This window comes from Ornithodoros turicata, chromosome 10 (genome assembly GCF_037126465.1).
Source record: "Ornithodoros turicata isolate Travis chromosome 10, ASM3712646v1, whole genome shotgun sequence".
Classification (NCBI taxonomy): Eukaryota; Metazoa; Arthropoda; class Arachnida; order Ixodida; family Argasidae; genus Ornithodoros; species Ornithodoros turicata.
Window position 1 is genome coordinate 18,562,020 of NC_088210.1, and position 27,138 is coordinate 18,589,157.

The 27,138-nt window shown below is 45.6% G+C and overlaps 2 protein-coding genes across 5 annotated transcripts in view; one reads left to right on the forward strand and one right to left on the reverse strand.

Annotated features, from left to right (window-relative positions):
* The window catches only part of LOC135370781 (BLOC-3 complex member HPS4-like), an 82,158-nt gene that overhangs the window by 34,873 nt on the left and 20,147 nt on the right, over nt 1-27,138 (reverse strand). The gene's annotated exons all lie outside the window — the stretch shown is intronic.
* LOC135370428 (keratin-associated protein 19-2-like) lies at nt 860-12,387 on the forward strand. Its single transcript, XM_064604169.1, has 6 exons — nt 860-871; nt 1,710-1,983; nt 2,091-2,097; nt 3,020-3,029; nt 8,116-8,368; nt 12,206-12,387. The coding sequence occupies exons 1-6, from the start codon at nt 860-862 to the stop codon at nt 12,385-12,387; spliced, it is 738 nt and encodes a 245-aa protein (XP_064460239.1).

A 27,138-nucleotide genomic window follows, 5' to 3' on the forward strand; every position in this document is an offset into this window, starting at 1 on the left:
CTGTCTTTTCGTGTTCCCTAGTCTCGGGGTTTTACATTATGCATCATCTTCACCAGCTCGCTTGCTTCGTAGCCGTTTTTTCATCGCTTATTTAGTTTCGAAAGCAGTAAGTAGGTGGCTACTGAACTGGTAATGTACCACCTGTGGCGCTGAAACACGAACCCGAATCATCGAGATCAAAATAAAGTTGTTGTTGTTTAAATTGTGAATAGGGCAATGGACGTCTGAGCCCGTTGAAACCCAAACCGCCTAAGCCAGCTTTTAGGCTCTTTTCGAAATAGTAAGATCTTCTTCAATTTCCCTAAAACATACAACTCATCTTGATCAGTTCCAAACGTATCTGCTAACGTTAGCCAAGATATTTCAGCACATTAATGGCGCATAATGGCGCACCAGGGACCGATAAATGTCGCATTTTTCGACTTGACCTATGACGCTGAGAAAAGTGGACATAAAGAGAGAGAGAGAGAGAGAGAGAGAGAGATAACTGCTTTATTGCATACATGCGGAAACGTCGTGTTCTTAATAATGCCGGAAAAATGTAAGATACACGACCTCGAAAACTTACAAAATGTCCAACAGGGATATTGCACCACTTCCTGCTAGACGGTATAAGCACCGATTCAAATTTGAACTCTCATACGCTTATGACATATGCGAGTAATGGTAGCATGGAGACAGTATAATAAACCAGACTATTTCTGTAACCTTCACGCATGCTTGAATCAAAACATGATAAACAAACACGGTATTAACAGAAAAGCTCCACCCATAGAACGAGGACCACGGAGTATATAAGCTCTTGTATGTCCCAGTCTAAGCACAGTTCGCAGATTCAATTTTGATCTACGTTTCAACCATGAAGTCCATGGTAAGAGACACGAGGTGGAATAGCCTTATGCTTCGAGCGCTACAGGTCGTGCAGTTGGAGTGGATACACGCACAACGGCAGCATGGACGGCAAGGCGACCAGGATATGTGACGATGGATATATGATTTATGTGCCTATGGGTGGACATTGAATGCGTCGTGGGCTGACTTCAATGTCTTAATAGTTCCCCATTAAGATGGCACAGGACGCAAGGTTCCTCCCCTGGAGCGGCATGCCGTCGTTTGATGGACAGGTCGCTCGGTACAACCACATGGCGGGAGAGAAGGCACGACAGGATTGTAGGGAATGACCATTAAGGTTTATGCACGTGAATCGAATACTTCGGCATGGTACAAGATTATCAGATAATTTAACTGTCTTGCGTGAAACGGAAGACATGGCCATGATACGGTCGTTCTACGGAAGCTACAAGACAGGGAAGAAAGAATACTGTCCAGGCCATTGCTGTATTTGGTCTACGGACTTTTCAACTATACGGTCTCATTAACTGGATTCACTCATTAGTCCGCCCCTGTTTGTTTCTTGTTATGTCTCCTGGAAATGTTGGGTTGCTTTTTTGTTTTGCTTTTTCCGTTGGGCTTTTGGCGTTGTTCGTGTAACTTCTCTTCTATGTACAAGTCCCGACTGTGTCGAGACTCGCATCTCCACACATCTTTCTTTTTCCTATCAATCAATTAATACGGTCCAAACTTTCCTTCCGAAATTGCGTGTGTTAGTTTAATTTAGGTGAAGAGGGAGAATCTAGACTTGTTTGTCTCGTCGGGTGCATTTGCTCCAAATCTATCTTTCTCACTTAGTATAATGTACTTTGCCACAGATTGCTATCACCTTCCTCGGACTCATTGCCGCCGCCATGGCTGGCTTCGGTGGTCTGGGCTTCGGTGGTCTGGGCTACGGAGGCCTTGGCTATGGAGGTCTTGGCTACGGCGGACTGGGCTATGGCGGATTGGGCTATGGCGGACTGGGCTATGGCGGCCTTGGCTACGGATACAGGGGAATCCCCGTTGGACGATTCTTTACTTACGGATCCAGCATCAAGCACGGATTCCCCATCGGTATTGGTTACGGCGGCTTCGGCGGATTTGGCGGCGGTTTCGGAAAAGGATTCTATGGCTAAACATTAAGAACTGGTGAGTTCGTGCACATAATATGTGCTCTTACTTCTGTATTTAATTCACGTCTTCCGAAATCCTTACAGATCTTATGTGAGCTCCATGAAACGCAGCAAGCAACGTTGTGTGAAACTCAGTGTAAATAAAATGATGTCTAGGGCAACGAGGCTTTTATCTTGTTCTTATTTAGTTCAAATAATATTCAATATGTTGTGTGAGCGGAAAATCATACAAACATGCAGATTGGCCAGCTGCATTGAAAGCTTGCATGACTGCGCTATATATTTCAGGTCTATGTGTCATTTTTTCCGTGTTAGCGCCACGAAGCAACTGTGGCTATGAGCGGCGTACAGATGTGGACAGATGGAGAGAGGACAGCAGGAAGGAGTGGGAGACAGGGTGGGGTTAGTGTGCGTCCTGGGCCCACTTCAGGGGGAACTGTGCCGACATTTGTCTGGAAAGTCTTCAGAAAACCCAGGAAAAACCTCAGACAGCACAGTCTGTTGTAGGATTCGAACCCACTACCTCTCATTCTTCTGCACGACCTTTGCTACCACGAGCGAGCGGACGCTTCGACCGACTCGGTCATATGTGTGTTCACGGCCTTTCCTGATGCGACACGCAGCTCGAAGCGAATGCACACCACAGCATTAGAAACGATTTCGTCAAGCGATGCCATCGGCAGGTCAAGCCCGCTATCAGAGCCCACCCTTCTGGCGAAACATGCATCTCCTGCTCGGATCCTCCCATACTTCCTAACAGTTCTTCTCGGTTCTTGGCACACATCTTGGCATTGGCTGAGTCATCAAAGAGGATACGGGATGGAAAGTGTTAGCACAACCCCCTGCCAGCCGGTTGACTTTGTTCCCTTAGCAGCTATCCAATAGTCACACTTGACTATCCTTTCTGGCTGACATTTCCTGCTAAAATAAATAGATCCCCCACCCCCGTCCTCCAAATGTTAGCCCTAAAAGTTCGTAACGGTGCTATTAAATGGACGTTCTAATCTCTTCAGGCAGCACTTTGTTTGTGCATTTGTATAATTACTGAAAGGTAAAAAGAGCGTACAAATTATCGCGTTGAGGACGCCGCATGTCTATGGAACATGATTCCTGGAAGGACAGTTCCACTAAAACGTTTTTTGTGCAAAAGTATTTATTTCGTGTCTAGTGTTGCTCGCATGCTAGCAGCAATAATGATATACAATAAGCTAAGTGTATCATACACCGCATTTCATCTATTGTGAAAAAAAAAAAAAAAAAAAGCAAAGCAAAAGGAACGAAAAAAAGTACATGTCTGAACACTATCGGGGATCAACACTATTTACCTCGGAAGAGACTTAGCAATGACTTCTGAGCACTTTTATCAGATTTAATTCGCGAGAAATCGAATTTTCCCAATTGAACTCCGAGATTTGCCAAATCAACCTCACGTTTTTTACAGAAAGCCCACGTCGGATTTACCCCATTGCATTGTGGGGATGGATTACCTAAAATGGATTCCCTACTGCTTTGGTATTAGCTGAAAATAAATAAATAAATAAATAACAGAGCGAAATCATTGTTTCGAGGCCCAAAAGTTGTCGGCGAATGCAAGATGCGGCGGAAGAAAAACGGTCACCCGCCCCCTTCCTGTTTCCTTCTGGCTCTTTCAGATAACTCTGTGTCGCAACCGTGCCGTCGTTATCAGCAAAATCTTCGACAAGGGAAACTGTATGGGCTGGCACAGCTCCTGTCAAAGTTAATAATAACACTGGAAAAAAAAAAATGTGGTCTCGTTCCCTAGCGAAATTACAGCAACCCTTGGGACCATGAGGAAATCTTAATTGAAATAAAAATTATTCTGTTAGTTTAACGCAAGGATTTTGTTCACGTAACAATCCCCCAGTTCCTCCAGGGTGGCTGTTATCACGCTCAGAAATGAATTTTTTTTTCAGTGTTCTTATTAACCTTGACTGGAGCTCTGACGTCTGCGAACGACGCTTTTCGCATTGCTTTTTTTTCTTTTTCTTTTCCTTTTTTTCGGCTGTTACTGTTCTATTAGTGAATGCATTTTTCAATAGAACGTGACGTTGACTTGGCAGATTTCGGAGTTCGATTGTGAAAATTCAAATTACCGCGAATTAAGTTTTATAAAAGGGCTCAGAAATGTCGGCAAAATCTCCCCCGAGATACACGGCGTTTCTTCCATGGTGTTCAGACAAGTAATTTTTTAATATGATTTTTTTTTCACGTTAGCTGGAACACCTGGAACACCACACAAAATATATCACCCGACAAAAGCAGATATAAGCCAGAACGTTTCGTTGACACCAGACATGAAGTTATTAAGTTATTAAGTCTTATGAAGTTATTTCTCGTAGAATTTCTCGTAAACATGCACACACACACGCAACGTATACATGTCGATAATTTCGGCCTCTTGACCGTTATTAGGTTGCCCGCAGCCCAAATAAAATTCAGAAATTCATTGACGAGGAAAAAGTTCCGCGATGCCGCGGTCACCAGGCCAGCATAACTTCTACGGTGAAGGCATTCCGCCGAGACTGGGAATTAAATAACCCGAGTTCAAATCCGGCTGCCCGCTGTGCTGTCTGGGTATCTTCCCTGGGATTTTTCTGATGCGCTTTAAGACAAATATTAGCACAGTTCCCTGTGAAGTCGGCCCAGGACACACGATCCGTCCCCAGGAGCAACATGCCGCCAGGGAGGCAGCAAGCAGATCGCTCAGGAATAGCACGCTACCACCCTCACCACCACCACCACCACCACCATCAGCATACCTTGCCAAGGTGCTACACTCCCTGCTCCTTCTACTGGACCAACGGCTTAGAAGTGTCGCGATAGACTAGCAGGCGATGGTGAACATGCTCTGCACTGCATTCCTCAAGGAAATTCGTTGTCGCTGACAACATCCGCGACCCACACCTACACATATCCGGAACACCGTTCAGAGTCATGAGAACCTAGACGGTTGCTTGAATATACTGGTGCTACCTCATTGAGGCATTCCCATGGAAGACAGTCGTGAGAGGCTGAGTGACAGAGAGGAATCAACAGCATACAGGCAGGGTGTCACCATGCTGACACTCAGAACAGATTTTGCCTGCAGGCACTGTCGAGGCCATAACGACCAGGCACTGGTGTCACATGCAGCCAAGCCCATCGCGAAGCACAGCCTGCGTCCTCGTTGCCATTGATGACAACATTACTGAGTAGCCAGTCTGCATTATTGCGGTATCTCCTTTTCCCGCGAATATTTGCTCACTTTGGAAGATGCCTGGGACTAGTAGACCCAGGACAGCTGTCGCAACCTTCAGTGCCGATTTGGCGTTCGTGATGTGGGATGCGGAGAGGACCTGCTGTGACCTTCTTGATGACAAACACAGAGCTCAACGGACACGTTCATGATATCTTAAGGTGCGTCCTCAGTATGCCAATAGTGAGGACGCCCCTTATGTATACAAAAACGAGATAGAGAAGAAAAAGTGATTTTAGTCATTTTGGGAAATAGATGGATCATCGCAACCATTTGTCCCGTCCTTTCCGGGATGGGACTAAATGAATGCCACGGAGCGGCAGCTGCGCAATAGGGCACAATGTTAGCGCGGCGAAGCAACTGTGGGTATGAGCGGCGTATGGACGTAGACAGATGGAGAGAGGACAGCAGGAAGGAGTGGTGGACAGGGGGTTCAGTATGCGTCCTGGGCCGACTTCAGGGGGAGCTGTGTCGACATTCGTCTGGAAAGTCTCTCGGAAAAACCTCACTCTCAAAAACATAACATCACGTAGCACGGGTGATAGCCAACCATTGCACAGAGCGATACCGTTATCACTCCTGATTTGTGGAAAGCACGGGCAGTACACCTTTTGTGTCAATTGACATAACTACACAAGTGCCACAAGGTGGTGGTGGTGGTGGTGGTGGTGGTGAAAAGGCTCGCCGTCGCCGGCCTCGCAGAGGTGGGTAACGTCACGACTGACGCCATGGGGGAATGTGCGTCCTGGGCTGACTTCTAAGTGAACTGTGCCGACATATGTCTGAAAGCGTCCGAGGCAAACCCAGGAAAAACCCTAGACAGCACAGCCGGCACCGGGATTCGAACGCAGGTACCTCCCAGTGTCACAAAAAGGCATACGTCTCCAGTTTTTAACCAATCAGGAGGTAGAACGAACATCATTTGGGACGGTGGTCGGCCTAGAGCCTGCTATGCGGTGACGTTCTGTTTTAATAGAGTACAGGGAAAACCCCAGACAGCACAACCGGTGGTAGCATTCGACCCCACTACCTCCCGGTCTTCAGTACGACCTTGGCTACGGGACTAACGCGCGGATGCTAGCACAATTTGTCAAAAAAAGAACCACCAACTTTACTTGTTTACTGTGTATAGGCAGAAAAATTGCTTAATTATAATGCTGGAAAGTAGCCGTTCTGAAGCTGAAACAGACAAACAGATGAACGCGACACAACCCTCTGCCTGAAAACATGGACACGAGAGGCACGGGTTTGATTTTCGCCGCTGTCTGGCTTTTTCTACAACTGCCATATTTCAACTTGTTAAGTATATTGCGTTGTCCCCTTAACTTCCCGCGGAGTAGATGCATATTCATGTAGGTTGTGGCATTCAGGGGACAATTTGCGAACGAGTGGCTACTCGAAGTGCAAGGGAGTAAGTTTCGGGTCTAGGGGACTAAAATGCGGAGTAATAGCGATCGAGATTCCGTAATTACTCCATTTTTTTCTGTAGGGTCTAGATACGGATATATAGGCAGATACGACGTACATTCTCATACACATCAGAGCCCATCTTCTGCTCTATAGGACTTCTTCGTTATTCACAATCTTCCTCACTAATACAAAAGCAAAAGTTATTGTACACACAAAAACAGCAAATAGTTCCTTGTATTTTTATTTTTAATCAATCATACAAACAAACAAACAAACAACCAATCAATCAATCAGTGAAGAAATAAAAGAAAAAAATGAGGCGCGATAACCGTTGCACTTTTTTTTTTTTTTAATGTCATGACACAAAGCCTGTGATAATAATTTCCTAATTGGCTTTCGTTCACAAAAAAGCGGTGTGTAGCAGCCTTCACGCGTGCTTGGCCTTCGAAAACCCAATAAACGGCAAACAGCACAGAGGAAAATTGCCTGGAAACCAACGGTTTGATAGCCGGTAGTACTGGAAAGTGACAGCAGAATCCGTAAGCCACACCCCAAACGAACGCGTCGAGTATAAAAGCTGGTCAGGCGCTCGTCTCAGCATCGAGTCTTGCTAAGACAGAACAACCATGAAGACCTGCGTAAGTTTCTGGGATCTTACGATCTAGCAGGTGTACCTAAAGACAACTGTGTGTACTTGTTTTTTTTTTTTTTTCATTGCATTTCGGATCCTGTTGCAATCGTTCTGTGAAATCCTTCTAACTCTGATTATGAAAAGTAGATGCGACATGTGAAGTTCTGATTATAGTGTACTAATTAGTAAACTATTTCATAGGCAAATTACGAACTCCTGAGTGTGGGCTTGAGCGGTTTTGTGTGTTCAGGCGGAGTCTCCTATTGTTATGAAATTTCTCCGCCAGCTCGCCTGCACTGATAGTAGTTTACACACGAAGATATGAGTGCAGATTGCAGGTAGTTCAGAGTAGTCCTTGTGAAATGAGCCGATTAAGTTAGGTTACATTGAACTATGTTTCCGTTATACATGTATATATGTAAACTCATCCGTGGATTTTAAATAGTCCATAAAAAACGAGCTTGAGCATGGTTCCATTCAAGCTCTGCTATATACATGTACTGGCCCTCTATTTTTTATAGCAAGTTGCATTTGCTTTTTAAAGCAATATTATTTCCCAACCAGCCTTTCTAACCCGTTCAGGATGCAACGCTAGGCAAGCGCAATGTATGAGGTCACCATCAGTCGGCACCGTAATCGTAATGGAAGTTTCGTTATTCCTCAGGACTGGGCCAAGATGACTCAAATACACACGTCTTGGCGACGTACGTCATTGTCGAGTTTCAATGCATGTCCAGTCGCACCGCACGAGCCAGAGGAGAAAAGATCTTGTCAAATGTATAACCTCTCAATTTCCGCATTTCTCAATGCAGGTTGCTGCCGTTTTCTTCGCCCTCGTGGCTAGTGCTATGGCTGGCTACTTTGGCTACGGCCACGGCTATGGCGGCTATGGTGGCTACGGCGGCTACGGCGGATATGGTGGATATGGTGGATACGGTGGTTACGGTGGTTACGGCTACGGATACCCCGTTGGACGCGCTTTCGCCTATGGATCCCATATCAATCACGGCCACGGATACGGTCATGGCTACGGTCACGGTTACGGTGGCTACGGCTACGGTCTTGGCTTCTATGGCTAGATGTAAGTGTCGTTCACGACCTACGGCTACGGTCTTGGTTTCTATGGCTAGATGTAAGTGTCGTTCACGACCTACTGCTACAGATAACAGGCCCTTGCATAGTGGCAGTTATGAGCCAACAAAAATGAACGGAAGCGAGAGAGGCTACCCCGTGACGTATAAGAAATAGAGCTGTGCCTATTATCATTACAAGCAAAATCGTGGAGATAAAAGACAGTTCGGCATTAATAATTTTGCGTCGTGCTTGTTCTCATGTGCAGAACTAAACTGCTGTGCAGCTACTTAATCTTCCAAATCCAATAGAAGAGAATTGATGATCTTGCTATTTACTTTATATTCCAGGCAACCCCGCGTCTATTATTTCCCCCAAGGAGGCCAAAGAGGTCGTTTCTCCTGTCCAGACCACCAGTAATTTTATGCACTGTAAATAAAAATCTCCGGTTTTGAAACTTTTGTCTTTCACTGACTTGCTGTACAAGACCGTCGACAAGATAGTCCTATGTGGTGTGGTAGCTTTCCTCTAAGCGACATGTCGTCCTGGGGCCATTAACTAGAGAATATATAATCAACGCCGCTCTTCGACCAGCTCCAGCTGCGAGACACTCGCACTGGAGTCGCTTATCTACAGGCATTCACAATGGGCTTTACCGCAATCCATACCCAAGTCACGCTCGTTGCAATGACAAAAGCTATGCAGTTCAACATCCGCAACTGAAAGTCAAGCAGAAAAGGTTGGTTAAAGGTCGACCATCGCAAGGAACGCAAAAACTGATGTGGGAGAACAAATGCAAATCTGTATACTACGAAGAACGTGCACACGCGTTCTAGCTTTCTTTTCAATTAGCGACCATATCAATCACCGATCACTATTGCGACATGCGCACTATACACCGGGTTGTTTCACCGGACTGGGAGAGGAAAAAAAAAGAAGAAGAAAAAAGAAGAAAAAAAAAAACGCAAGGGAAAAAATCGCATGAAAAATATACATTGGCCTGATCAATACAGGGTCAACAGTATTTATCTCTGGGGAGATCTCGTCATGACTTCTGAGCACTTTTATCAAATTTAATTCGCAAAATTTAATTTTACGAAACGGGCGTAGAAATGCGGGGTAGTTGGTAACTGTACATAATGATAAACGGAACGCAGCCAATCGTAGCAGTTCGTTTGTGCACTTCCTCGTCCGTGTCCCTGGCTGCGTTCCGTTTATCATTAATTTTACGAATTGATCTCCGAAAAGTCACCCTTTGCAAAGTCAACCTCACGATTTTTTTTTTACAGAAGGAGAAGCGCACATCGAATTTAACCTATTCCATCGTAAAATACATTCCCTACAGCCTTGGTAATAGCTGGAAAAAAAAAAAAGAAAGAAAAAGATCACGGCAAAATTGGCGGAATAAAAACGATCAACTACCCCTTTCCGCTTCCTTCTCGCTCTTCTTTCAGATCGCTTTGCACGTTGCAACCATGCTGGCGTTACCAGCAGAAGCTTGGAAAAGTGAAAGTGAAAGAGCATGATAGAGCTCCGGTCAACCTTAATAATAACATCGAAAAAAAAAAAATTGATCTCGTTCCCGAGCGCGATTACAGCAACCCTTGTGGTCATGAGGAAATCTTAATTGAATAAAATTACTTTGTTAGTTTAACGCAAGGATTTTGTTCGCTTAACATTCCCCCAGTGCCCCAAGGGTGGCTGTTATCGCGCTGGGAAATGCGACCAAATTTTTTTCCAGTGTTATTATTAAAGTTGACCGGAGCTGTACATGGCCTCCTCGCACCTGAATGCGGCCGGCAATTTGCGCTCCTCAAAGCGACGGTTTCGCAATTGTTTTCCGGCTATTGCCATTGTGGTAGTGAATGCATTTTGCAAAACAGTGGGGTTAATCCGGCATGCGCTTTCTGTTTCCGTAAAGATAATAAAAATACATAAATAAAAATAAATAAACGTGAAGTTGACTTGGCAAGTTTCAATTTCTCGCGAATTAAATTTGACAAAAGTGTTGAGAGGTCATGGCAAAATCTCCTCCGAGATGAGTAGCGTTGACCCCATAGTGTTCAGGTAAGTATAGATTTTTTAATAAGACTTTTTTTTCACGTTAGGTGTCTCCAGGACAGATTTTTGTTCTGAAAACGGCTACAATATCAGGTCACCGAAAGGAACAGATGTTCTCATTGGGACAACTTCGTAGCTTTTATAATTAAAAAGTTAATTAACGATTTTTCGGTCATTAGTCATTCGACGGTTGAGCAACATATGGCCAAGAACATCCGCCGGCCCAGAGATGTTAGAAGTGAAAACAGCATGTCTCTAGCCCTTATAGTTTTTTAATGAAAAATCTGTCTAAAAAAAACAAAAAAAAAACACCCTGTATATTTCAGCGTTTACCGAGTACCGAAATATGGAAATACGTGAGCACAAGTGTACGTATACGTTAATTCGACAAACAAAGAATTACGGAAAAGGATTAAATACGTCACTCCAGCGTCATACGGCATATTTACGGATAATTTATGCCCAGCAACTCACACAGTTGTAGTTACCACTCGCAAAAATACCGCTCATGAAAGTTCAACACTCACTGGGGTAAAGTGACAATTGGCTCCATGACGCAGCCGACCAGTAACTCGCTTTTAAAAAAGAGTATTCCTAAATGCTTTAATAAAAAAAAAGCGTCGAAGTCAGCTTCTAAACACGCTTCCTTTATGCTGTTCACACAGTTACGTAATCATCCACCCTGTAATTGTGAATGGTAGACATTCGTTCCGTTCGCCCTCAGAGATGCCAGGTAGTGCCAATGTCGCCTTTTCTCACGTGCTCGTATCTACCCCCCCCCCCCCATAACATCACCCCCTGTGCGTTTCCACGTAATTAGATTGGTTGTCTGCTTCCCCGTCGCATTTGTGTACCAAGTACTGACACATTTTGATTGGCCCGTTCCGCCTTCTTCGAACATAATTTGAGGTGACGGAATTTGGCGTTTCTTTTCTTGCGACCTTCGAACACGCCTGAGTGCGAAAGACGAAAAAAAGAAAAAAAAAGAAAGAAAAATAAAATCGGCATAGAATTTGCAGAAAAGAAGTCGTCTTTTGTTGCTCTTGACGACAAATGTGGTTTGGGGTGAGCGTGTCGTCATAACTAGTCAGCAATTTGGAAATCCAGTATATAAGACCCTCGGCGACAGAGACCGAGCATCACTTCTCGAACGGAACAGAGAGAACATGAACTGCACGGTAAGGACATATAAGTGTACGGACCGCGCCGAAGGCGAAACAGAGGCGTCAACGGATGTGCTTGCAGCCAGTTCCATGAAGCTGTGAAGTACGAGGTCCTGGTGGCGGATAGTGAAACTGCTTGCCGTGTAGCTGGATAGGTTGCCGCGCTCTCGGATATACATGACCAGGCAGCGCCTCATAACGCAATACAAGCTCTTAGCTTCAGAGAGAAGTATCCATTTGGTGTGCTGGGTACAGGTCCTCCACCTGGTGGTACCGATCTGGGATATGAATCCATAACCACTCCATAATGTTAGCTTGAAAGTTCATCATGTGTAGGCAGTAGGAAGCATCAGGCAGTAAGAATAAGCTTGTGCCCTCTACAAGTATAGAGGAGCCTGAGCTAACCTGAATGTATAGGAGCGTGTCCCATGGAACCAGCCTGCTCCATGCCGGTTTACTTTGACAAACAATTATTACAAGCACTGATCCTTTCAGGTCGTCGCTGTCTTCTTTGCCCTGGTGGCAACCGCCATTGCGGGATACTTCGGTGGCCATGGATTCGGCGGTTACGGCGGGGGCCTCGGTGGCTATGGCGGTGGGTACGGAGGACCCGGCGCCTACGGAGGAGGCTATGGAGGAGGATACGGCGGCGGATTTGGGGGCTATGGAGGCTATGGCGGATTCGGTTTCCCTGTCAACCGTGCCTTCTCTTATACCACTAAGGTGAACCACGGAGGTTACGGAGGCTATGGAGGTTTCGGAGGCTTCAAGCACGGATTCTACGGCTGAGGATCCGATGAAATTGAGTTTTGATTTCATATCATGACTGATGTCAACCGCTCTCGGCTGGTATCATTCCCGGAAATGGAATCAAATGACAAGTCGCGGTGTCATGTGACTTGTATGACGATACTGTGTAAATAAACTAATGTTACGTTCACATCCTGTGTTCTTTGAGAGGACTATGTTTCAGGTCTTAATTCACACATGTAAGTCATGTATAGATTTAATAACAGTAAGTGCACCTTACACGAGTGCATCTTGCACGTTCTAAAGGCTATCAGGGAGAATAACGAGAGAACATGTAATTGTTATAGACTTTTCTCCTCGTGTATAGGAAGCATAAGAATTCCCACATCCACTCCTCCGCGAACTGTCCATTGTGATTTGTGCATCAATCTTGTAGATCCTAATTCGCTACCAAATTTATTATATAACGCTAAAAATGTAGGTCTTATACCAGCACCTTGACTACCATGAAGTAGAAGTATTCCGCGCAGACATAGCCTTGCATATCAGCATGCGACCAGCTTTGGGAAGAAATAGTTACGTTTCCAACCAAGTAGAATGCTTGTCTTGGTTTAGAAAACACAACGTTGCTTTACAGGAAGTAAGAGAGGCGACCGCGGTTGCAGTTGGTGATTGCCAGAAAGCCGTGACCCTCGACTACAGAAGCGTATTTTCCAGTGATGAAGGACACGTAACGGCGAAGTGTACGGGATGACCTGCCGAGCCTTTCCCTATGGGACGTTCAGCACGCACATATCTACATATACATATATCTAAAAATATCTTATCCTCGCATCTTCAGCTCCTGTCTAGGGGTCCCTCTACGGGACTGAGAGTCGGGCCGTCTTCAGCGGTTTGACTCTCAACCCGCCCACTATACAGGTACATTTGCACTATTACTTCGGAAAGCTTGGTCCTGTGGAGCGATCGATACTATACGTGATAGGATATAACGGAAACTAATTTCCACTAATAAAGGCACAACGCAATCCCTGCTAGGGAGTGCTGAAATCGCGTACTGTCGAAAGGGACATGATATTCCAATGTCTCGTAAGGGCAGGATACCACTCGGCGAGACCCTCACTACGAGAGCCACTGTGCCGCTTCTTAGGTGGGGATCCTTGTTTCGGTTTCGTTTCTGTTGTTTACAGTAAAAAATGTCACATTGGAATGAAAATGTGACTTACTTCGAACACATATGTCGCTTTCGTCGTGCATTATCAGGAAAGATCAAAGCTGGACAGCCCCTTACCCGTGCAATGCCTTGATACGCAATACAATGTGCGAATACTGCCCGGGAATATCTCCACGACACGGTTCGTTCAGTGAACACCAGGGGGCGACTCCCAAACTTCGCACCGACAACGACGCATCGAAAAGCAGCAGAGGTGCGATCTCGGAAGATTTATCCATTAGATAGCCTGAGCCCTCGGCACTCCTACATCCCAATTACAGTCATACCTTTTTGTTAGAAAATTAAAATAAAAAAATACGGGCAACACTGTGTCGAAGTGGTCACCAACTGCGCATTGCTCATCAAATACGGCGGCAAAATTTCATTGCGTGCGGACAACACTGGGTCTTCTGTAAACAAGTCGGCTACGTAGCCATCAGGACCAGGAAGTCGGGAACATATATCACTGTTGCCTGACGAATTGGGGACTGTTTTCCCCGTGCCTTTTTACCTCAATTTTGCTTGCAGATTAGAAATATTTAGCGTTCCCTGTCGCGTGTATTAGTTGTTGTGCAAGCAACAATTAATAAGCCAATAAATTACAAACAACAAATTTACAAATAAATTTATAAGCAATAAATTACGCCGGCGATATAAAATGCCAGTGTGCTGCTTTGCGCTCCTGTACGTTGCTAAGCTGAGTTGCACGATTCAGTCTTCTTGTATCCTAGGTCGCTCCGCATTGTCGTGTTTCTTTCCCTCATAAATTACACGAACGCTGCAACGGAAGAACCCCGTTCCTTTTATGTTGGCGTCAACGTAACGGCATGTTTCACTCCACGAGGAAAAATAATTTTTGTGCCCACTAAATGAATGCTTGCGACACGGTTGTCTAAAATCGCCTGTCAGGTATAGTTCTGCAGCCCATATTTCCATGGTTGTCCTCGGAATTGTTGCTCCAATATTGTATTTAAAGAAAGATTATGTGCTGCACGGTGTTCATTACTCACAATAAGTGATCTTGCAACACCTGGAGATTTGAGACGGGATAAACCGCAGTGTGCTTATTTGAGACAAGTGTGTCGCAAGCAGTACATCCCTTCGATCCTCCAATGATGGATACGGACTGTTTCTTTTTACGATGCAACTTTCCACCGGCAACGTAACCGAGTACACGAGCGGAAACGTTCAGGCAGCACCGGTCATGCGTGAACCAGAAAACGGGACCGGACCATTCCAAAGACGCTGGCATTTCGCTTTAAGAATAAGCTAATTGGTTTCGGTCCCGTGCTTTTCATTGCGTCCCGTTCTGAGATTGCCACAACCCGCGGTTTATTCCACTCGATTTGCGCAATAGATACAGATCACGGAATCATAAAGTGTGTTAAGACGGTGAATGTATTTTAACGAAGGGGAATAGATAGGCATCCTTCCTGTTCTGTTATAGATCACCACGCTCGGTGATCACACCATTTCCAGTTTGATCTAAAACCCCGATCAAGCTTCAAATCAAATACCTGCCTCTTCTATACTGCTGTCGCGAGCAAAGGGTGTTCCGTATATTTTTATGGCACTCGTTTTACTTAGCGGGTACCGTTTTGCGAAGGACAGAGAGACTCAGTTTGTTACTATTATATTTCTTACAGCGTGCACCTTTATTTTGTGGAGGCAGCTTAAACACCTGACGCATCAACAAATCGTATTCGAAACACAACGCAGAACACTGTAAAAAAATAATAATAATTTTACACACAAGTGACTGCAAACTCAGTTGCCGGCATATGTGCAGTAAAGTAGTTATTGCAAACATTTGTTTGGAGTGCACACTGCGCTAGAGTAGGTGGTGGTGGTGGTGAGCACACTGCACAGCTCCCTTAAGCGAAAGAGAGCTACTTACATTAAAAATATTAAACTAAAAAAAAAAAAAGAAGAGAAGAAAAGCAAAGTCAGTCCGGAACTGTGCAGTGTGCACTCAAAACGAATTTTCTGCAGCAAATAGGTAGGGTTCCTCGTTTTCTGTTTTTATTTTTGGGCTGATTCGGTGTACGTTTTTCGGTGTTTATTGATTTTCACGAAATCGGCGTTTTTCGATGTTTTTCCTGGCGCGTACATGGTTTACCCGACAGTTATCGGCGAATAGAAATCACAATGTACTTTCCGCACGACGCTCATTCAACGTGGCGTTGCTCGCTGGGGAGGCGTAAACGGATATTTTTCACAGCCATTGTATTTCTGTATGGTTTTCCGATCTGTATCAACAACTTGCTGGGCATGTGCAGCAGTTTATCTCTCTCATCGTTCGTGGAACGTCCCTCTGTATTCGATGTTTTTCGATTAAAGCCAAGTCGGGGAAATTTACCCGGCGTATGTTTTCGGTGTTTTTCGATTGAAACCGAAAACGCGGTACATATAGGTGACGTCACGCATAGGCCTGCAACACAGTTAGCAGTCACTTGTGCAGTAAATGTACGGATATTTTTCTTACAGTGAAGGACCTTGTAAGTTGGGTCCCAAGTTCCCACCGTATGTTATTGCAGGATACAGTTTAGTCTTCTCCGATTGACTGATTGATTGAAAAAATAACAAATATGGAGATGCGAGACTCCAGAACATGCGATTACAAAAGAAAGTATAAAAATAAAACCAACCCCAAGATGACCGAGGCATTTAAAAAAAAAATCGGGGTCCAACTAATGAATGAGTTATAATAGTTAAAATGACACTAGTCTAACTACACCGGTGGTCCTCAACGTACCTCACAATGTACGGCTCGCGTCAAAGTTAATTTGAACACCGCTCCCGCCAGCGATCAGAGCCGTTTATTAAGAGAGTTTGGCCATTGGGAGGAGCCTGTCTCAAAGTGCGCCATTTGGCGTCACACGATGGGCGGCGCCAAGGCCAGTGCCACAATTCCGAATCAGAGCTATCGCCTTCATATCTCCCATTCCGCCATTTTGGAGCAGAGTCACAGCCTTGAAATTCCCTCGTCGCCTCTCATCCCGGTCAGTGGGCGGAGCGATGACGGCTCTGACGTCACGGCGGCTCCCTATCTCCGGGCGGCAAAAGATCACAGAATGGGCAAACCTTCTCATAAACAACTCTGCCTGCGGAAGAGAACCACCCTGCGGCAGCGCCTAGCAGAAAACGACGCCCTCATAATGGGAGTCACAGCTCTAACTGTAAATGGATGACCGAAACACCCTCCACCGTTGTTTCTACTAAGCACCACGACAGGGTCCGCAGGCCGGAATGGCGTTCAAGTTAACTCTCATGCGAGCTGTACTCTGCCCGTAACACAGTAGCCAAGAAACACGGAACCTTCAGAGCGTGCCGAGAAGGTCACATGATTTTAAAAAAATCATATAACTGCGTGTATCTGGCCGGCACTTTGGCGAGCCGGCACAGGAGAGCACCCAGGACTTTTTCGGTGCTGAAAAGGCGGTTATCTACAGGGGTGCCAGCGACGATTCTAAGATGCGGCGATGGCCTCTGTACTTAGTGCAATCTTGAATGCTGTGTGCAGCGTCCTCTATACGACGTCGCATTCGTTACGATTCGGCGAGGGAACCAGTTAAGTTTGTTCGGGGGCGGTGAGTGTTGTCCGTCCCGATGATGTAGATACTATCGGCACATTACAATAGAGTACGACTAGCAACCAGTTACATTTATTTCCAAAAGCCCCGGAGCAGCCTTATATCAGTGGCGTCCAGAGAGCATCTGCCCGCGTTCCTATTTCCAGGTCGCGGTTCGTCCCTTGAAGTTCCTAAAATCGGGGTTCCGTCTCTGTTGAACAAGAGAGAAACTGATGTTCTGAGGCTGGAACAACATAGAAGGGACAGATTAGCTTAGCTCAATTGGTAGAGCCCTAGACCGGTAATCCAGAAGAAGTGGGTTCGATCCCTAGAGCTGGCTAACCTTTTCAGTGACTTTCATCTTTCACCCGTCTCTGTTTCTCGGAACGCTCTTAACGAGCGTCTCTTGGCTATGTATCACCATGACAAGCAGGGCACAAGTTACTCAGTCCCCATCGCCGTGGACTGTGAAAAGACACTTACCAGAACCTTTGAGAGATAAACAGGAGGCGGCCGCTGTAAGAATATTGAGGCGCAGCCTATATATAGATGGATGGATGCAAGTCGCCGAGGCAGTCCTGATAGCATTCAAAACTTGAGCTCAGGGTCAACTCCGTGCAAGAGTGAGGCATGTGGAATGCTTCTTCGCCAGTGGTCATAACATACGCTTTTCACAAGGGCACTGATAGTTTGCGTCACCCTCACTAAAGTATGCGTAGCATGTCCGGACCCCGGTCCTCGTGTGAGCTCGCCTTGCGGCTGCGTCTGCTGCCGGGTACACCGCTGTGGCCAGGAACTCACTGTAGCTGGACGTCATGTCCCAGTGCGACTGATGAAGTGTACACGCAGACGTCGTGCACCATTGAAGACAGGGAGGCTATTTCTGTAATCTGACCCAATGCTTGTAACTATAGGGATATGGGCTAACCGAATCCGCGAACCTCAAATCCTAGGCAGGGATTCGAGATTCGGAATCCGAATCCCAGTGCCCAAAACGGCGAATCGAATCTTTAAAATACACCAACCGCGTTTGTTTATTTCTTTTTAGAATTTCTTTTTAGCGCCTCCGGAGCCCACCGAAAGCCTGGTTGGCCTGCCGGTGTTTTCTTGTTTGTTTGTTTACATTGCTCTGGACTGAAAGAGTTCAAGCAGGAACTCTCATTACAAGTTTAAAAGTAACGTGGCTTTGCTTTTGATTGTTTCAGTTTTACAGAAAAAAAATTCAAACTCGAGGTTTTACGCATTTCCTGTAGTCGATGAACAACGTGTTAAATAAATTACATTTAGGAAGAAGTGTACGGGTATATGTTTCCTCCTGAAAGCGAAAGAAGGCACATCATGGAGCTCTTTGCCCGGGATGGTTTTCAACGTCTGTTCTGAAGTTGTGTGTGTGTGTGTTAGCGCCACGAAGCAACTGTGGCTATGAGCGGTGTACAGACGTGAATAGATGGAGAGAGGAGAGCATAAAGGAGTGGGGTTAGTACGCGCCCTGGGCTGACTTCAGTGGGAACTGTGCCGACATTCGTCTGGAAAGTCTGTCGAAAGACCCAAGGATAAACCCAGACAGTACAGCCGGTGCGAGGATTCGAACCCGGTGACCTCCAGTGTCGGCGTGGAAAGCGATCATCCTAACCACTATGCCACGGGAGCTGGGGTTCTGATTAGACGCATACGTTTTGCGACCGGGGGAATATGATATGCCATAATCTGACGCACGAGGAGGGATCGATGTAAATCGAAAAGTGCCCTGCTAGTGAGCTCCCCAGCGGGAGCCACAGAGGCATCGTACAACGTTGAGCCGGGACTCCGCTCTTTCTTTTATGCAGCGCTCATTTGCTCTCCACGGCAGGCCGCGGTCGAGGACACATCACAGGAACCTGTAATGGTTTACGCGGCGCACCAAGTGCCCGTTTACGTGAAGCTAGAAGTTCTTCAGGTAGCAGTCGTCTCCGAAGTGACGCCATCTTTAGCCATTTTGCCATGCTGCTTTACTACTGGCAAGGTCCAAAAGTAACGGCGCGTAATTCGGTATTAATTGTCCACATATATCCAGTTCCTTAATTTTTCTAATGCTATATTACTTGTATTACTGTTTTACTTTGCTACCTGTAAGTAACATTTCCTGGAGACACCTGGAAATGTTACCTGCAAGTTCATTATATCAGCTCGCTTGCCTCTTAGTTCTTTGCTTTACATCTGTTTGCTGAATCCCTGATAAAGTCCTTAGAAATAGTGAGTGCCGTTATAGACCCCTCAGTCTGCTGCGCCCCCATCATCTTACCCCTCCCTCTTTCCACCTTAACTTCTCTAAAAAGCGATAAAAACCAGGCTGTTTGGTGGTACATCCTAAGAGAGATAAAACCCCAGTGCAGTGGACACAGAGAGACAAAACAGTGCTTCGTCTGTTTTGTCTTTGTGTCCTCTGCACTGGGGTTTTATCGCTTTTAGGATTAACTTCTCTCACTTCCTGAAGTGGATGATGTGGATATGCACCAACTACCCCACTTAGCTACCTTTCTCCCACACCCTTTGGTGCACTGAGCCGCCACCCCTCAGCAGGCTGACGCAAGCCTCCACGAACATCCCCCCCTTTTTAGACTTTGATGTGATGAAATTGCCTCACGCTGCAGGACAAACGTATTCACGATAATGCCCAGCTTCAAATGTTGTCCTCCAGCTACCGTGTGTGTGTGCGTGTTGTCATCAAGTAAGGAAAACGACACCACTTCTGAGCTGAGGTCCGGTGTTGTTTTCGATCTCCGTTGACTACGTATGACTACGACACTACGACCAAATTTCCACTGTGAGGACACCACTAATATTAACATGCAACGCGCAGAGATAGCCTCACTCGCCATGGCTGGTTCTTCGTTGTAACAAATACTCGAACTATAGTACTGCTGCGGGGCTGTTCCGGGAAAGAATTTTATTCTTCCGCCTCGATGCCAATACACGCACATAGTGCAGTCACGAACGACCAATGTCACCATGCCACCGTTATGCCAATACATATATTTACGGTCATGAACGGTCGTCGGGGCAGTATCGCTTGCGGTCTTGCTGTTCTCGGGAAGATTTTTTCTAAAGATCATACACGCATAACTGTTCTCTCGACTGCAGGCATACGGGTTCGCCATTGCGTGGGTCAGCTATGTGGAAACGCTCTATAGGGGCGCAGGAAGCGTTGTCTGTGTTGCTGGCGGCCTGTCGCTGCCCTTTGATGTAACTTGTGGTGTCCGCCAAGGACGTCCTCTGTCTCCCGCCTTGTACGCCATCGCCATCAACCCTCTGCTCGAGAGACTGGGTTCGCTTCCTGTTACCATGGCACTGCCCAATGGATGCCCTCCACCTGTTTTTGCGTTCGCGGATGACGTCTCTGTGATCCTTTCACGCGAGTGTTCCCTAGGGCCTGTTCTGAAGGCGTTTGAGGGTTACGGAGCTGCTTTAGGGGCAAGATCGACTGAGCAGATCAAAAAGTGCAGCACTGTTTTTGAATCTCCGACCTTCCTGCGAGGCTCCTTTCGGGGTTCCAGTGAGACCGGAGAACAAAATTCTTCGCGTGACTTTCGACTGCACCGACCCAGACCCGCATAAAAAAGCAAGCCAGGCCCGTTCCGACCCGCGGGCCGGGCCGGGCTCATGCTTTCGGGTAAGCCCGTGCAGTGCTCTACTTCGTCTTCATGGCCACGACCGCTGAAAGCACGTTCCTGATTGGCTACGGCTGTTGAAAACACCATCTTTATTGGCTGATTCTTATGTTACGTCATGGCGACGAGTAAGCAGGCTTTCTCTGTTAGGTAGTGTTGTTCATACTCGTTGACGCCGTCACCAGCAGAGTTCTTGAGAGAGAGACTGAGAGAAAGTACTTACGGGCGCGTTCCACTTCGAGCAGCAGTGGGTGACACCATCCAGTGTCCTCTTCCGAGTGGACCACGGCAAGTTTGACCGTATTATTCTGAACCGTATCCCTTGTTCTCGTGTCACAACCATGCCTGCAGCTCTCCGAAGTTATCGACTACGAAGTTACTGTCTAACTACTCTACTAGACAACTAGGGAAGTTATCGCACGAAGAGAACTAGAGAGAGAAGAGTGCCCAAGAGTTTATATTCCCGAAGGAATCGTGTCAGTGCAGACGTGACAGTCTCGGGCTATATCACAAAGTAAACCAATTAGACGACGAATTTTGGTGGCGGCTTTTATGACACCGTTACAGTATGAAGCAAGGATTATTGTGGAAAGCAGCATCAGAAAATACGTATGTATGAGCTGAGAAAAAGAATCGACAGAGAAACGGATGGTAAGAAATCTTCGTCGCCAGATCACACCGGAAGGAGGGAGAAGAATTAATACTATTTTTGTTACATCGATCAAGAGGATAGGCGTGTTTTTAGGAAATAGTATACAGGGTTTGTCTAGCAAACGTTACACATTTCGATCGCATCGTAAAAATAGAACACAGGGTTTGGCACATCCCAAACTTTGCAAACTGATTTGTCGAAAGTTTTATTGGAATTTTTTGCAAACGTTATGATCATAAATAAAAAGAGTTATAACAATCAAGCAAAGTCTCGTCCAATGTATTTTCGATGGCCTATCCCACACAAATACCGCCATTTTCTTGTGTCTGCTTCACATTTAGATAACCTCACACAGGTGGCGCTGCCTATAACGATGCGACATGCGCATACTGACCTTATGCACTAATCATCTTCCTCTGTATGTGGTGAAATGAAAACGAAGCGCACACAGGAGAATGTGGCGCATATTGAGTGAGATATGGGTCATAGAAAATGCATGGAGGGAGACTTTGCTTGATTTTTAATTCTTCATCTACATGACCACAACGCCCACAAAAATAAATAAAAAAAATCCTTCAAAACTTCAGTCAAATGGCAACCAATCATCAAATATTTGGGTTGGCTAAACCCAGTCTACTATTTTTACGATGCGATCGAAATGTGTAACGTTTGCTAGACTAACCCTGTACATGATGTCATGCCAATGAAGGATAAATGTTGTGGTAAAACAGTACAAGCAAGTGCGGCCAAATAGAAACGGTAAGACACGCAAATTTTAGCGAGTAAGAGGTTCCCAGACATACGTTTGGTCTTTTGTTACAAGAACTATTTTGAACTTCTTAAACTGAACTGCTTAACGTGTGAAGATACATCTGGCATACATACAGGAGAAGTAATAGAGTAGCGGAAAACATTCTACAGTCTATTAGTGGCCTCTATTTTTGTTGATGTTGCGCTGGCGTAGTGCACTGAGGCTGGGAAAGATGAAGACACTGAGAAATATTGCCAGCGAACGTGGCTTAACATGGTGGGAAAGGTTACGACTACGAGCAAAATTTCATAAGACAATGCAAGTAAAAAGGATTCAGTGCGGTTAATGGGCCTATCAAATCTGTATCGCAAGATAACACTCTCAAAAGGAAAGTTACGTAATAGCTATAAAAGGAATGAATAAAGGTATCGCTCATAAGGTGTTCTCTACATAGGGTCGATGCCAGCAGTGAAAGTAAGAGGGCATATACGCGTGAGAACCTTCGACCTTCACGCTTTCCTAAAAGCCAACAAGAGAAACGGAATTCACGATTGGCAAGACAAAAATTTTCGAACCGTGTCCCCTTTGCACCACCCTCAATTGAAATGGACACGCTCTGCTAGCACTGGTCCTGGCTATATAAGTCGACCACTCCCGTCGAGCAAGTACATCGGTAACCGAGCTCACGTGGATACACAAAAACCATGAAGTCTACGGTAAGTACAATGCACGGCGGGGCCCGTATGGAGAGTGAGCTAACTATGTATTCACACGAGCGATGTCCCAACCGGAATATTCTCGTGGAAGAAGAAGTAACACCTGCTCGCCGAGCAGACGTTCCGCCGCGTGTTACGTTGAATATTCGCCAAAATGTGCAAAAATATAGTGGCGTTATTTAATATAGTGGCGCTAACTGGCGGCACGCAGTTAGCAGACGACATCGTGTGCGTCTTTTTCTGTCGTCTGCTAGGGAATACACTTGCACGAAAGGACATGGCATTGAACACCCGCGCTTGCGTAGCAGGAGAAGGCTATGACATTTTTCGCATCTTCCACTGGATTATTCGGGAGGATGTCGCTCATGCGAATATATATGGTAAAGGACATATCACCGTAAATTCTACGCGGTCAGTTGAAGGGATTGTGACAGTTTTACATAAGAGGTTCATCGCATGATGCTGGCACCGTACTATAGGCCACAGTAATGAGGGAAAAAAGGTTACTGTATTATACGTGTCGTAGTTTGCGACATACGTTTTGTATTCACACGAACGACATTCCTCAGAATACTCCGGCAGGAGATATGCAAAACATCATCGCTTTCTGTTGTTACGTGAGCGCAAGAGCTCAACGTTACGTCTGTTCGCGCTCTTCTAGCGGTGAGAAATATCCTGCGCCTCAGCCACAAGGTATTCCGTAGCAGACGACAGGGCCGATATGTCGTCCGCATTAATACGCATCCGTATAATACGCCAGTCCCAATACTCCAGTGCTGTGCGGATTCCCACCATTAGTGGGTAAGGATCGCTGGTAAAGGTTACTTGAATATATTGTATTTGAAGAAGAAACACGAACTGGCTGTGTGTCAGGTTCACGGTCACGCCCATCTACAAAGTCAGATTCCTGTAACTCTATTAATAACAATCGCAAGAGTATATCCCAATTTTGTTCCTGTTAGCTGGGCTTATTCAGAGAAGTTTCCCAGCTACCAAGCAGGTTAACTTTCAGAGTTTTGGCAAATCAGTTCTTTCGTGTCACCTTTTATGTCTTCCTATATCTGCAATGTGGGTGTTTGGTTGCATATTCAAATTTAAGCTGAGAAAGAGGTTTGGGACCACATATTTGGGATGCTGATGAAATGCCGCATGCACGGACGTAAGGTGCAAGCTAGTCACATTCTGTACATTGCAGATTGCAGTCATCTTCTTTGCCCTTGTGGCCACAGCCATGGCTGGATTCCTTGGAGGCTATGGTGGATATGGTGGTTACGGAGGATATGGTGGTTACGGTGGCTACGGCGGATATGGAGGACATGGAGGATATGGTGGCTACGGCGGATATGGCGGCTATGGTGGTTACGGCTATCCAGTAGGCCGCGCTTTCGCCTACGGATCTCACATCAAGCACGGTTATGGAGGCTATGGAGGTTATGGAGGCTACGGTGGCTACGGTGGCTACGGAGGTTACGGAGGTTATGGCCATGGCTTCCACGGTTAAACATTGTACAAACTACTAAATAAATCAATTTTCACAACATGCTTTCGAGAGGTCAACATTAGATAACGTTAAGTCAAACAACAACAAATATGTGATCAGTATATGACATGAAGTGTTTCATAGCAGGAGTTATGGTAGCTGATATCCCACTATATGGGTTATTATATGACATGGGAATCAAATGGATGGCGCTCATACACATACACATGGCAGGTTAGGCACACGCTGCACCTGTACGCCACGTATCCCATTACAACCCGACCAACACAATGGATATAAAAGAGCTATGCACACGTATGAGGCGCTATGGTTGCCGACCCATACAGTTCAGTTCAGCCGAGATGTACACTAGCGGTAACTGAGTCCCAAGTGAAATGTCCCCAGGTGCGTTTGCAGTGGTAAAAGAAAATGGACATAAAGCCGAAGCTAAGGTAAAGGTTCAGGAGCCGATGTTCAAAAACGAAGGACGACCTTATCGTCTACGGGAGTGAGGAACAGCAAGAAGTACACACTGAAAATCGTCGAGTTGGCCGAGGGACGAGACCAATGAGGGTGGCCATGGACAATGTGTTGCAGCCCAGCTGTATTAGACGGCGTTGACACCGGCATCCGCAGAGTTCTTTAGAGAGAGAGAGAGAGAGAACTTCTGGGCACAGTAGAGTTCGAGCGGTGGTAGGTGACATCCAGAGTCCTCTTCCAAGCGGACCACGGTTTGTTTTACACTAACTTCTGAATCGTATAACCCTGTTCTTTGTCGTTATCCCGTTTGCAGCTCTCCGAAGTTATGAACTGTTGGCACAAAGTGGAGGATCCAAGGATGGGGGGACTGTTGGGCGATCACCCCCTCCCAATCGTTAGGTTAAACATTATGTTTCCCTCTGCCCTTCTGCGCTACGCGCTTCGACAAAGAGCCCCCCTCTCCCCGCAAGTGAGGGTTTGGATCTGCCCCTGGTAGCACGGAGACAACTGCCTCTGAGCAGGTATACAGTCTGACTGAGGGTTGACATTCAGATATTGCGTTAGTATATAAGTCCGCTCGAGACGTTTTAGGGAGACAGCCCCTGTATAGCTGGTCTTCCACACTGATGTAATTCAGGGATAATTTTCCCCGAGGAAATTTTATCCGAAATCTTATTATAGAAATATTTACTATAGAAAATCACTAATATGGAAATCATTATTATAGTAGAGAATCGTACATGATGTCATGCCAGTGAAGGATAAATTTTACCTGCGACGAAATAACAGTACATGAAGCCACTGCTGGCAAATAGAAAAGGTAAAACACGCAGTTTTTGAGAGTAAAATTCTCGCGAACCTGTGATACTATAGATTTTTAGGAAAAGGTAGAAGTTTCATGGTAACGTTTTCGAAAAGATGATTCGTTTGGAGTGGGTGACATCACGTTGCTGATATTTGATTGGCTGACAGCGATACAGAGTCGGAATTGGATGGCGCTTATACGATTGATTTCCTAAAACTCCCCAGACAGCACAGCCGACGGTTTTTCCCTTAGAAGTCGGCCCAGGACGCACATTGCCCCAGAGCGTTAGTCGTGGCATTGCCCGCCTCTGTGAGGCCGACAACGGCGGGCTGTTTCAGAAACGCTACCACCTAAAGCTCCCTTTGTTTCTATTTTGGACCCGAGGACACATGTCGGAAGAGTAATAGAGATCAATGATTCAACCTGTCAGTGACAGTCGAAATTATCTATCTGGTTTGTATTAACACAGTTCAGGTTTGTGTTGGAGCACCCGTGACGACCTCAAGGCCTAAGCGGAGACTCACCCCATCATCATTCAGTTGTTCTTGTTGCTGTAGGGCTCATGTAATGCATGAAGACGTCAACTGGGGCAGAGAAAGATCGAGAAATGTTACCAGCTACTATTCTACGAACCATACTTGGGTAGTAATGTCATTAGTGTAATGAAATTACAGTAATGAATTACTTTTTCTGGTAATTTGTAATGTAATGCATTACTTTTGACATTCTGTAATTTGTAATGTAATTTAATTACATTTTGTCAGTAACTTTAATGACATTACTCGTTACTTTACGCAAAAGAATCGAGCCTGTGTTCTGTGTTGGCACTTGTCAGAAAGAGAGGTTGCAACTGGCGAATTAAAAGAATTCGGACTCCCACAATGAATTTCCACATCCTCAACACAGTTACGATTAAGCTCGCAGTAATGACTTTGTAATGTCGTCATTACTCCTCTGTAGTAAATTGTAATGTAATTTCATTACATTTCAATTGCAGTAATGAGTAATGTAATTTAATTAAATTCTAGCTGGAGTAAAGAGTAATGTAATTTAATTACATTTCAGAAGTAATTTACCCAGCTATGGTACGAACGTGGGTTGAGAGGAAAAGGTTAAGACTATGAACAACACATTTAAAAAAAACAATCTCAATGGGAAGGTTTCAGTGCGGTTAACGGGGGCTATCAAATTTAGATAACACTCCTAGAAGGAAATGTACATAATATATATAATAGGAACAACAACAAATAAATCGTGACTACGACCTGGAGTGATTCACCACTGGAGAGCAGTACGCCATCCCATTACACGCGAAACATTAGATGTGAGATATGAGAATGAAGTTCGAGTAATGTGCAAGTACAACAATTGAGCTGTCCTCCACTGACAGCGCTAAATGAATGCGCTATCAATTAAAAGGGGGTTCTCTGTATCCGATCGATCCCAGCCGTGAAACCATAAGAACACACGTGAC

Coding starts and splice junctions, on each gene's coding strand:
- LOC135370428 (XM_064604169.1), top strand. Junction 8,369..12,205: donor TGGCTACGGCTACGGTCTTG/GCTTCTATGGCT, acceptor GTGGGTACGGAG/GACCCGGCGCCTACGGAGGA.